The sequence below is a fragment of the Drosophila innubila genome (assembly GCF_004354385.1).
Source record: "Drosophila innubila isolate TH190305 chromosome 2R unlocalized genomic scaffold, UK_Dinn_1.0 1_C_2R, whole genome shotgun sequence".
In the NCBI taxonomy this organism is placed as follows: domain Eukaryota; kingdom Metazoa; phylum Arthropoda; class Insecta; order Diptera; family Drosophilidae; genus Drosophila; species Drosophila innubila.
Window position 1 is genome coordinate 5,075,705 of NW_022995374.1, and position 11,951 is coordinate 5,087,655.

The following is an 11,951-nucleotide window of genomic DNA, read 5'->3' on the forward strand; positions in this document are numbered from 1 at the left end:
TTTCCTGCAGGGAAATGATTAATTTAAACAAATCAATAAATATGACATCAAAATAAAAGCTAGACCTAGAGTAAAATAATTTTTTAACGAAATTTTTAATATTTGAATGCAGAATTTATTTAGAGGCCAAATGATGATCAAAATGACATTCCGCTTGAAAATCGGTTAATTTTTGATGCAGTTATGAGAGATCAAAGTTTTTGAAAAAATGTCAAGCGGTAAGTATGGAAAATTGGATGTTAGATGGCTTAGAATCGAAAAAATATCAACTTTTCTAAATGTTAAAAATTTAAATGCAGAATTAATTTAGAGGCCAAACCATGATCAAAATGACACTCCGCTTGAAAATCGGTTAATTTTTGATGAAGTTTTGAGAGATCAAAGTTTTTGAAAAAATGTCAAGGGGTAAGTATGGAAAATTGGATGTTAGATGGCTTAAAATTGAAAAAATATTAAATTTTTTATATGATAAAAATTTTAATGCAGAATCAATGAAGAGGCCAAATCATGATCAAAATGATATTCCGCTTGAAAATCGGTTAATTTTTGATGAAGTTATGAGAGATCAAAGTTTTTGAAAAAATGTCAAGGGGTTAGTATGGAAAATTGGATGTTAGGTGGCTTAGAATTGAAAAAATATTAAATTTTTTATATGATAAAAATTTTATGCAGAATCAATTTAGAGGCCAAATCATGATTAAAATGATATTCCGCTTGAAAATCGGTTAGTTTTTGATGAAGTTATGACTGTTGAAAGTTGGTCAACTCTTTGAGCTAGCAACTTTACCACAACTGCAGCGGTATAAACGTTTCGGTATTCGGTTCTTGACAGAGAACTTATTTCGGCTACGGTTTCAGTTTCGGTACTAAAATTGAAACGGTTCTGGTACCGGTTCCAGTGTTATTCCCTGGTATCTGTTAACTGATTAATAATCACATACATATTTGTATTTTTATTTCATTCTAATTGCAATCGTTCTTCATGTTCACTTTTTTGACTGTTTAAAGTTACTTTTTTGTTTGACTTCCTTCGAGCAACTCTCTAGGGAAAGATTAAAACGCTTCGAGATTAACGCCACGTGCATGGTGGGTGGGCAATGCGTAGCGTAGCGACGTGGCATGTGGCATGTGGCATCAACGTGCCAAAGCAAGGTTAATGGTGTTGCAGCCATAACAAACAAACAAACAAACAAGCCGATTGAAACACTCCATAATTTAGACAAATCAATAAATTACTAATAGCCTGCCGACGATTTCGGCTAAAGAGCGCGTTGTTGCAAGGGACGCACAGTGTGGCAGTAAGGAAGTAAAAACAACAACAGCAGCAACAAGTAAGAAGAAGCTACCCCAGGCAGTTTCCAGTCTACAATCTACACAAAGGCAGCGCCGGTCATCGTTCAAGTCGTGCTTTAAATTGAACTTCAACTGGAGAAATATTTATATGTATTTTTTATACTCTTGTTATACTCTTGCAACGCAGAGCGTATTCAAATCTATGTTCAGAGATGCAAAAGTGACGATTAGTAGAAAATCAAAGTGTAGTATAAAAAACATTCTTGTTTCTGGAAATATCTCATAGATTGTGTATTGGACAGTCGGTCATAGAAATATTCAAAATAATTGTTCGAAACTGAAATTATTTTAGTAAAATTTATTTCTTTTTATGTTAGATATTTTAAGAAAATCGAAAAAAATCGATTTTTACGCATTTTTAGTCAAAATTCAAAGTTTTAAGACAAAAATAGAAATTTATAGATATTTCTTAAAATTAGAAAAAACATCTTAACGACTTATTTTAGAAGTTTAAATTTTTTTCTCTCACAAATAAATAAAATTTCGACAAATAGTCTTTGACAGACATTTATTTATTTATTACTATATTTTTCAAATCTATCCACTTTAGCAAGAGTATTACATTTTCGGCGTGCTTAATAAAACTCTACTTTTGTGTATTTTTTTTCCATTTAAAATTTTATGTCTGCCTTTACTTGAGGAGCAGGGGATTGGGATGCGAGGCAAGTCTTGTTATAACCAACGCTCGCAGAGTCTCTGACTCTGTACTAAACATCGAGAGTGGGTAGAGAAGTAGATCGGGAGTGAGCTGGTGACTGGACGAGGAGAACAGAGACAGGGGGCAGGGGGCAGCTGGTTCAAGATTTACGACCATGTCGTCATCTACGTTGCGGTCATCTTTGTGGTTGTGGCTGTGGTTGTAGTAGAAGATCGAATCGCTGCTGTTGTTGCCGCTAAATGAACGCCTCGAGGGAGTTGCCAGTTGCGCTTTTATTAGCAAACCAACCGCAAAAAGGGGCAACCAAGGCAACCAACAACAGAAACAACAACAACAACAAATGCATAGTACAAGTTCCCTCCCTTCTTTTTCTCATTCATTCTCTGCTGGCCACAAATTGAGTTTCGTTTATAATTCCGTTGACTCTTATTTTATTTTGATTCGTTGCATGGCGCGTTAATTTGATTTTATATTCACAATATGCAACACACACATACACACACATGCATCAATATATATGCAACAATATAAATGGATTTTCAAGTACTTATGTTGAGTATCTGGTTGCGTTGGTGGCTCAAATTGTTGCCGCGGTTCGTCGTCGAGTTCAATTAAATTAAGTGCAGCCTCGCCTCTTTCCCCTTTTGCCTGTTGCTGTGGCTGCCACACTCTGCAAGAGAACGGCACACTCGAGTGGCGATCATGCCACTTAAGAGCAGGGGAAAGGGTAGAAAGGGAAGTGCCTCGCACTGCGGCACATCATTCAATTGCTTTTCCAATATCGATCACTGCAAATGGTTGAAAAAAAACTGAAGTGCCTTTGTCTCTGACTCTTAACCTCAAGTGGTTGCGCTGCCCAGATAAGCGTGGAATTATACCCTTTGATCGGAGGAAATCAAAAAGGGTAACATGGACTTATAACAAAAGGTCTGTTAAACCTTTTAATCTTTGTATCTTACTTCAAACTTAAAGAAAGTGCTAACAATAAATCCTGCTTAACAGCAATTGAACAGAAACTGTTAAGTAAATAAATTATTTAACACACTACTGTTAGTAACAGCGTTCTTATGGTAAACTTACTAACATTTCGAGTACATATGTTAAATAGCATTCTTGTCACAGTTAAAAATAAAAGTGCTAGTAACATTATGTGAAAGTAGTTAACATATTTAAATCACTCCACTTTGTAGTTATACATTAAAAATATAAATGTTAGTAACAATATGTGAAAGCAGTTAACATATTTTCTTCGTTATATTTTCTATGTTTTATTCAGAAATGCCTTTTGCAGTTTACACTGATAAAGCTGAAAAATTAGTAATAACTATTTTAAGCTTTAATTTAAATAAATATTCTTTAACATACAGTTGTTACTAACAAAGCATAAAATAAGTATTTAAACTAAAAATTTGATTCATAATGTAATACATTTGTAACATAACATACTATTGCATATAGCAGGACATCTAAAATTAGTTTAACATATGTTAGTCTACAACATTTTTCTGTTTGGAATGCCACGCTTGTTTTTTCACTGATAATACTTAAAATTTATAACTCTATATTTTCCCCAGACCACTGTTATTTGTCTATTTTTTTTTGTGGACAATTAATTTGATGTGACATTGTGTTGCATGCTGTAAAGTGAGTCTCAATGGGAATGGTTTTAATAATTTGTTATTATCTGAATAATAGATGACATACATGTTTATTGATACCAAAAACCAGAGCTTGTTAACAATGTTAATTGGAGTGAAGCTAAAGATCTACAACCAACATTGTTGTTTTTGGCCTAAAAATAATACAGTAAACTGCACTATAAAATCCAGAAGTATTAGCTATGAGAGCTGAGTCGAGTTTAAATATTGAAAATGATTTGTAAATCCATGTTGCCCGTTTTATTGTTGCTGTGCGTTGTCTGTGATGGAGCGGTAAGACATTTAGACATAATATACCAGGATAATACAATTCAGCTTGTAATTTTAGCGCAAGTGGGATTACGAACCAATTTCAATGGAGCCGCATACGTCGGATCCCAAAAAATTTAGTATCGATTTGCGAATTAAGAGAATGCCTCGAGGTGAATTTGCTTACGATGGTTATTTGAATTTTGCTTATGACGTGGATGAAAACACAATGGTGGGTATTTTATAATCCCCTAAGAGTTATATTTAACTATATTTGTATATATATTTCCATTTAGGTTGAGGCCGTGGCCTATCGCAGCCAATCGGGCAGGGAAGAGGAATACGTACTGATGCCATGGAGCATCGAGAAGCAACCGTATACAAAATATGTCGAGGACTTTTATGAAGATGTGGTTTATTCGAATTTTGGCAGCTGCACAACTCTGCCTACACCGGAGAAGGCAAATCCTTGGCAAAGGGGGAACTATACATTTAAGGAGTGTGTTGTCGAGGGCAAAGGAATGCCCGAAATAGCACCGCAAGGCTTCTATAAAGTCATTTTTACAGCTACTGGGGAGGTCGATTGGGGAATCGAGGCTGTCGTCAGGATAACCGATAAGCATATGATGTAAAAAGAGTATATATATATGCAACTATGCAATATTGACAGAATATTAATATCCTGTATGATATAAATTGAAATACATACATATCTCTTGAAATAAGCCTTAAAGTTTTGGTAACATAAAATATATTTTAAGATTTTAATGAATGGTGAACAAGTAACTTGTAAATGTTAGAAACATGTCCAAAAGTATCTCAAAGAAGGTAACATATGTGTTTATTATTATAAGAGGTTCGGTTAAGTATTGAAAATTTGTGACTGTTCTAATCTTGACCCCGATCGCTGTTATTCGTCTAGTAATATGTGAGCATTACTCCCAAATCAAAATAATACTCTAACGATAAAGCCAGTTAAACTGCTTAATAGCAAGAAAATGTTAATCAATGCATAACAAATACATACATATTGATTTTATTGAGGGATTTTATCATAGCACTGTAAGGAATAGTATATTCATTATACCCATTACTTAAAAAATAAGTAAAAGGGTATATTGTGTTCGTTGGAATGTATGTAACAGGGAGAAGAAGCCCTCTCCGACCCTATAAAATATATATATTCTTGATCAGCATCAACAGTCGAGTCGATATAGCCATGTCCGTCTGTCCGTCTGTCTGTCTGTCTGTCTCTCCGTCCGTGTGAGCGTCTAGATCTCAGCGACTATAATAGATAGAGCAACCAGTGTTTAAAAAACTGCCAACAGTTTTTGCAGTTCAGACAAAATTTTACGACTGCTGCTGCTGTGACTGTCAGCTTTTCAAACACTGAGAGCAACAATATTTGGCATGCAGATCCCAATGGCGTTGAATCAGGTCGAGTTTGTTTTAAATTTTTAATACGCCCCCTTCCACCCCCGTAAATCGCGAAAAACCTCCACTCTTAAAGTGTTTAAGATAATACGTTTTTTATGGTAATTAACTTTATCTATAATTATTATCAAGTATCTCACTTAACTGCAGCAAGCTCGGACTATTAGAACGGCAGTAATAGTTAATCAAAGTTATTTATAAATATTTCAATACATGTTGTAAAGTGACTCTCAATGTTGATAAAGTAACATTTCGAAATTACCTAAATGATAAATGACACACATGTTTATAATTACCAATAACCAGAGCTTGTTAACAACGTTAATTGAAGTTAACTAAGAATCTACAACCAAAATTGTCGTTATTGGGAAAAACTAAAGCTGGAAACTGTGCTATAAAAACCCGGAACTATCAGATGATCGAGTTAATTCGATATTTAATATTGACAATGATTCGCAAAACATTGTTGCATTTGTTTCCAGTGCTTTTGTTGCTCTGCTTTGGGTGTGATGGAAAAGTAAGGAATTAATACATAGTATTCCAGGATAATACCTTTCTGATTTCAATTTTAGCGCAGATGGGATTACGAACCCATCTCGGTGGATCCGAATACATCGGATTCAAATAAGCTTGATATTGATATACGGGTTAAGAGGATGCCTCGAGGTGAATTTGCTTATGATGGATATATTAACTTTAACTATGACGTAACTGATGATACAATGGTAAGTATTTCATTATCTTGAGAGTGTTTTTTATATGTATTTTGTTTTAGATTGAGGCCGTGGCTTTTCGCAGCACTTCGGGCAGAGATGAGGATTACACTCCACTGCCTTGGACCATTCCAAAGCAGCCATTTAGCAAGTTTATTGAAGACTTTTACAAAGACATGATATATGAGAATTTATACAGCTGCTCGAATCTACCAGAACCGGATAAGGTGCTTCCATTTCAAAGGGGAAACTTGACATTAAAGGAGTGTGTTGTCGAGGGAAAAGGAATGCCTGAAATGGCACCACAAGGCTACTATAAAATAATTTTGAAAACTACCGGAGAGGTCGAATGGGGCTTTGTGTCTGTTGCTAGGTTATTCGATAAATTTATGCCCTAAAAGGAGTATATTTATCGCAATCTATAAAGAATATACGACGCATACGTTCGCAAGCTTTTAATGAAATATATTATAACTTCTTTAGTCAATAACTAGCTTTATTATCTAAAATAAAATGTTTTATTTGCATTTTGATTAATTTTTTGTTGTTATATATAATACATAACCTCCATTTTTTTAAGAAAATTGTCCAAAATATAGAAAAACTGAATTTAGTCAAAGATGATGTCGCTTTATTCATACAAGTGAATTAATTCATGTGTAAATTGCTTAAATACATAACGTGAAAATGTTTCTAGAAGAAAATTTCGTAAGATGTGAGTTTTTAACAAGTTTTTAGATATTGGCTCTGGTTAACATTTCTGTGGAAATGCCCATATAATATATATGTAAGCAATAATATCTGAAAGAGTATTTTGAAAACTTTTAAGTGATATTATTATAGACATATTATTGACGAATATACTATATATCTAAACAATAATTTTTATAAGAATATTTGGAAACCTTTAAGACATTGTTATTCTTAAGAATCAAAAAAAAATTATAGCTAAAATAGACGAAATTTTCTAGGACTCTCCGATCAGATTAAATTATATGCGAATTTATTTATTTAACAAAGGCAAAATGTAACATAAGATACAAAAGTTAACAATGCGGCTTTACAGAGTAACTCAATGTTATATCAACACAAAGTTATGTTTGGAATTCCATGCTTCTAATATATTTTGTGGATTATTTTTAAATTGTCAACTCTGTTTGTGCGTATTTGATATGATAATGTTTTGAGTGTTGTAAAGTGACTATCAACGTAGATAGAGTAACATTTAATAAATACCTAAATAATAAATGACATGAATGTTTATAATTACCAAAAAACCAGAGCTTGTTAACAACGTTAATTGGAGCTAAGCTAAAGATCTACAACCAACATTGTCGTTATTGGGCTGAAACTGATGCTGTAGACTGCGCTATAAAAACCCGGAACTATCAGATGATCGAGTTAATTCGATATTTAATATTGACAATGATTCGCAAAACATTGTTGCATTTGTTCCCAGTGCTTTTGTTGCTCTGCTTTGGGTGTGATGGAAAAGTAAGGAATTAATACCTAGTATTACAGGATAATACCATTCAGATTGTAATTTTAGCGCAGTTGGGATTACGAACCCATCTCGGTGGACTCAACGTCGTCGGATTCAAATAAGCTTGATATCGATATACGGGTTAAGAGGATGCCACGAGGTGAATTTGCTTATGATGGATATATCAAATATAATTATGACATAACCGAAGATACAATGGTGGGTATTTCATTATCGCCAGAGAGTTCTATAAACGTGTATATGTATTTTGATTCAGATTGAGGCCGAGGCTTTTCGCAGCAATTCAGGCAGAGATGAGGATTACACTCCGATGCCTTGGACCATTCCAAAGCAACCATTTAGCAAGTTTATCGATGACTTTTACAAAGACATGATATATGAGAACTTTCACAGCTGCTCGAATATGCCAGCGCCGGATGACGGGATTCCGTATAAAATAGGAAACTGGACATTTAATGAGTGTGTTGTCGAAGGAAAAGGAATGCCTGAAATGGCACCACAAGGTTACTTAAAAGTCATTTTTAAGATTACCGGAGAGGTCGAATGGGGCTTTGTGTCTGTTTCTAGGATATTCGATAAATATATGCCCTAAGAGAAGTATATTTATCGCCAGCTGTAAAGAATTGTCTATATATTATTATATACATATTGTACGGAAAAATTGGCCAAGACATTCCGATAAGATCTAATTATTTATATACCGACTATAAGGTATATTTTTGGCTAACAAATGTGAAATGTAATACAAGATACTAAAGTTAATAATACCGCTTTACAGAGTAACACAATGTGCATGCTTCTAGTTTTTTCGTTGATTATTTTTAAATTGTCAATTTTGTTTGTGAGAATTTTATATGATAATGTGTTGCATGTTGAGGGTTACAATTAAAAAAAAATGTAACATTTTGGAATTACCCAAATGATAAGTGCCATACGTGTTTATAAATTCTAATAACCAGAGCTTGTTAACAACGCTAATTGGAGTTGAGCAAAGGTTTTAAAACCTATATAAACCAAAATGATCAACTTTGAGAGTTGAGTCGAGTTTTAATATTGAAAATGCTTCGTAAATCGTTCTTGCCCATTTTATTGTTGCTCTGCGTTGTGTGTGATGGAAAGGTAATGAATATACACGTTGTTTTTCAGGACAATACCATTCAGATTGTTATTGCAGCGCAGATGGAATTACGAACCCATCTCGGTGGATCCGAATACATCGGATTCAAATAAGCTGGATATCGATGTACGGATTAAGAGGATGCCACGAGGTGAATTTGCTTATGATGGACATGTCAACTTTAACTATGACGTGGGCGATGATACAATGGTGGGTATTCCAAAATCGCCAGAGAGTTCTATACATGTATTGCATTTCAGATTGAGTGCACGGCTTTTCGGAGCGTTTCGGGCAGGGAAGAGGATTACACTGCACTGCCTTGGGGCATCCCAAAGCAGATATATACGAAATTTATCAAAGACTTTTACCAAGATTTGATATTTAAGAATTTTCACAGCTGTTCGAATCTGCCAACGCCGGATAATGTGCTTCCATTTAAAAGAGACAACTATTCATTTGTGGAGTGTGTGGTTAACGGCGACGGATTGCCCGATATAGTGCCACAAGGCTACTATAAAATCGTGGCAACAGTTACCGGAGAGGTTGAATTTGGCTTCGTGACTATCTCTAGGATAACCGATAAATTTATGCCCTAAAAAGTGTAACTTTACTGCCCTAGTTGGAATATATATATTGTTTTTGAAGTTAGAGTTTAAAAAAATTTGTTACTTGTTTATAACGCTTTTAAAATTACATTTCTATGGTGTTTAATAAACGGTTGATAGATAAATTTCTAAAAGTTGAAGTCTGACCTGGGAATTTATGATCGTTTTGTTCGGAAACGGCTCTATTTAAAAGGGTTTAACCATTTCCCAGCTGCTCTAAATACGTGAGCATATGTACATACACATTTGTGCCCTTGTTTGTGGGCGTAACGCACTTCGTGCTGTGCCGACAATTGTGCCACATGCCAGGTGAACTTGAATTTCAGCCTGAATTCGTTACACTCACCGACTGGCGACTGAAGAGTGCCTGTAGGAAAGCAGGGGGGATAAATGTGCCAGCCAGGTAGAAATACGAAATTAGTGTGCGACAGCCGCAACAGCAGCTGTTGCAGTTGCAAGTTGCAAGTTGCGAGTTGCAAGACACGACGTTAGATCGAGTGTGAAATTGTCAAGACATGTTCGAAATTGTGTTGTGGTAAAAAGTGTTGACTCTCTGACAGAGTCAATGGGGAATTGTGGGGAGGGACTGCACAGTTTAACGGTAACGTTGCATACTAAAAAATACAAAAAAAAAAAAAAAAGAAAAGCGAATGAAAACTCTGACAAAATGTCGCCGTGCAAATGCAATTCGAATCGCATTTCAAGTGAAAACTCGACGCAGTTGCTGGTTAATTTATGGCAAATTGTTAAAGTGATGGGAGGAGAAAGGGGGCACACAAGAAGAGGAAAGAGAGCAGCGCAAGGAGGTTGCAGCTACTACTTTGATATTGTGGCACGTTGTTGTTGTTGTTGCTGTTGTTGTCGTTGCAACCCCGCTGCGACTGTCAGTCGATGACAGGCACACTGGCTGTCTGCCTCCATGTGTTGCAAGCCACCAGGCGCAATGTGGCCGCTGTTTATCATGCGAATGCGAATATAAAACACTTAAGAGTGGACCAAAAAATCATTTGGAATTACAAATTAAAATAGTTCAAATACTTGTGGCCATACTAATACATTATTTATTTGTTAAGTGTCAACTAGCAATAGTTGACTTAAGTGAAACTGTAACTATGACAGTTTCCATTTGAAAAATAATTCCATCATCATGATCATTTGAAACACTAGGCAACTGCCCTCCAATGTCACTTTATTCTAGCTAAATTATCTTTCCATAGGGAATTTAGGAAGCACATTGCATTAAACCATTAAGCCTCCAAAATTTTTTTAAAGGTTCGGTTCGGCGGTTTAAGCCCTAGAGCAAGGCATCGGTTCGGTTCGCAAATTGGTTTGTATACCCGCTGAACCCAAGGTTTGGTTCGAGCCTTGTTTCAATTTTATACAACAAAATATTTTTATTGTTATAAATTGTTTCTTTATTTTGAACTGATTAAATTTTTTTTTTTTTTTTATATCAAATTTTGATGGTAATTTAAATTTATTTGAAGATTTTAATATGATTTATTTTAATCAAAAGTCTCAAATATTTGCGTAATTTTAGTAACCATAAAATTTATGTAATTATTTTTTTTTCGAACCGAACCTTTTATTTTAGAAAGCGGTTCGGTTTAGGTTCGGGTTCGCAAAGTAAATAATTTCAAGGGTTCGGTTCATGATCCGGTTCAGGCTGCTTTAAAATACGAGCCGAACCGGTTCAGGCTGCTTAAAAACACGAACCGAAGCGGTTCTACGAGGTTCGGTTCAGAACCGGTTTGCAGCCTTGCATTAAATAATAAAAAAAAAGGTTCTCCATGGTCACATTAATCTATATTTTTGTTTTTAATATCTTTCTCTAAATTCTCTTTAATTCGCAGCCGTTTCTCAGCTGTTTAATTGCCACTTTACGCCTCCATGGTCACTTTATTGAGATACCAAGTTGCACAGCTGGTTCGTTATTATTATCTGCACTGTGTGCAACCAAACGTGGCTTAGATTCGTTGGCCAATTTGCATACACGCATGTGCCGTTGCTCGGCCAATGCCAATCCCCTCCCCTCCCTCCCCTTACCAGTCCAGTACGGTTTTGGCCAAGTTAACAGCAAACACGAACATTTTATAGAGCTGACAATATCAAATTGTTATCTGGCATAAAATAATTACAGCGTTTTAATGCAGACAAAATAGTTGCCGCTGTTGCACGTTGCCAGTTGCCAATTTTCAGCTGGTTGTCGGTTGCCGTTGCCAAAGTTTTAAGCTGCCACATTGAGTGGCAATCAAAGCGCGTGTGCGATAGAATTCATTTGCAACGCTGAACGACGACAGCAACAGCAACAGCAACGAAGCAGCTCGAGTTGCGCTAATTAACCAAAAACGCAGCCAATTAGTTTGGCTAACACCGCAACGAAAGGTGGCAAGGAAGGAGCGGGAGGGGAAGAGAAAGGGAAGGTGTAGAGCGCAGTCAAATGCAAACGTGTTGGCATGTGTCAAATATATAAAAGAAACTTGCTAAACGAGCCACAAATTGAGGGGGCAGCTTTACAGTTTGCGAGAAATGGGAAACGAGGCAGTGTTGTTAATCGGCATGCTACTGTGACAGTGTTGGAGAAGGAATAATAAAAAATTAAAAGACAGCATTAAAGTTGATTAATATAACAATTGTATTATGTATGATAAAGGCAAACA

General features: G+C 35.4%; 4 protein-coding genes across 4 annotated transcripts; all 4 read left to right on the forward strand.

Annotated features, from left to right (window-relative positions):
* Positions 1-3,897: 3,897 nt before the first annotated feature.
* LOC117785977 lies at positions 3,898-4,590 on the forward strand. The gene is made up of 3 exons (XM_034624278.1): positions 3,898-3,942; positions 3,998-4,150; positions 4,215-4,590. Exons 1-3 carry the CDS (start codon positions 3,898-3,900, stop codon positions 4,548-4,550), a joined length of 534 nt encoding a protein of 177 aa, XP_034480169.1. The 3' UTR covers positions 4,551-4,590.
* A 1,228-nt stretch (positions 4,591-5,818) lies between these two features.
* LOC117784307 lies at positions 5,819-6,486 on the forward strand. The gene is made up of 3 exons (XM_034622006.1): positions 5,819-5,869; positions 5,925-6,077; positions 6,128-6,486. The coding sequence occupies exons 2-3, from the start codon at positions 6,009-6,011 to the stop codon at positions 6,461-6,463; spliced, it is 405 nt and encodes a 134-aa protein (XP_034477897.1). The 5' UTR covers positions 5,819-5,869; positions 5,925-6,008; the 3' UTR covers positions 6,464-6,486.
* Positions 6,487-7,490: 1,004 nt separating this feature from the next.
* On the forward strand, positions 7,491-8,161 carry LOC117785978. Its single transcript, XM_034624279.1, has 3 exons — positions 7,491-7,559; positions 7,615-7,767; positions 7,826-8,161. Exons 1-3 carry the CDS (start codon positions 7,491-7,493, stop codon positions 8,159-8,161), a joined length of 558 nt encoding a protein of 185 aa, XP_034480170.1.
* A 467-nt stretch (positions 8,162-8,628) lies between these two features.
* LOC117785979 lies at positions 8,629-9,336 on the forward strand. Its single transcript, XM_034624280.1, has 3 exons — positions 8,629-8,688; positions 8,744-8,896; positions 8,947-9,336. The coding sequence occupies exons 1-3, from the start codon at positions 8,629-8,631 to the stop codon at positions 9,280-9,282; spliced, it is 549 nt and encodes a 182-aa protein (XP_034480171.1). The 3' UTR covers positions 9,283-9,336.
* Positions 9,337-11,951: the final 2,615 nt, after the last annotated feature.

What these genes read in the sequence shown, in the direction of transcription:
- LOC117785977 (XM_034624278.1), top strand. Translation starts at nt 3,898, where the DNA reads ATGTTGCCCGTTTTATTGTTGCTGTGCGTTGTCTGTGATGGAGCG. An exon ending in GCGTTGTCTGTGATGGAGCG is followed by an intron (nt 3,943 to 3,997) that starts GTAAGACATTTA and finishes TTGTAATTTTAG; the next exon opens with CGCAAGTGGGATTACGAACC. An exon ending in ACGTGGATGAAAACACAATG is followed by an intron (nt 4,151 to 4,214) that starts GTGGGTATTTTA and finishes ATTTCCATTTAG; the next exon opens with GTTGAGGCCGTGGCCTATCG.
- LOC117784307 (XM_034622006.1), top strand. Translation starts at nt 6,009, where the DNA reads ATGCCTCGAGGTGAATTTGCTTATGATGGATATATTAACTTTAACTAT. An exon ending in ACGTAACTGATGATACAATG is followed by an intron (nt 6,078 to 6,127) that starts GTAAGTATTTCA and finishes ATTTTGTTTTAG; the next exon opens with ATTGAGGCCGTGGCTTTTCG.
- LOC117785978 (XM_034624279.1), top strand. Translation starts at nt 7,491, where the DNA reads ATGATTCGCAAAACATTGTTGCATTTGTTCCCAGTGCTTTTGTTGCTC. An exon ending in GCTTTGGGTGTGATGGAAAA is followed by an intron (nt 7,560 to 7,614) that starts GTAAGGAATTAA and finishes TTGTAATTTTAG; the next exon opens with CGCAGTTGGGATTACGAACC. An exon ending in ACATAACCGAAGATACAATG is followed by an intron (nt 7,768 to 7,825) that starts GTGGGTATTTCA and finishes ATTTTGATTCAG; the next exon opens with ATTGAGGCCGAGGCTTTTCG.
- LOC117785979 (XM_034624280.1), top strand. Translation starts at nt 8,629, where the DNA reads ATGCTTCGTAAATCGTTCTTGCCCATTTTATTGTTGCTCTGCGTTGTG. An exon ending in GCGTTGTGTGTGATGGAAAG is followed by an intron (nt 8,689 to 8,743) that starts GTAATGAATATA and finishes TTGTTATTGCAG; the next exon opens with CGCAGATGGAATTACGAACC. An exon ending in ACGTGGGCGATGATACAATG is followed by an intron (nt 8,897 to 8,946) that starts GTGGGTATTCCA and finishes ATTGCATTTCAG; the next exon opens with ATTGAGTGCACGGCTTTTCG.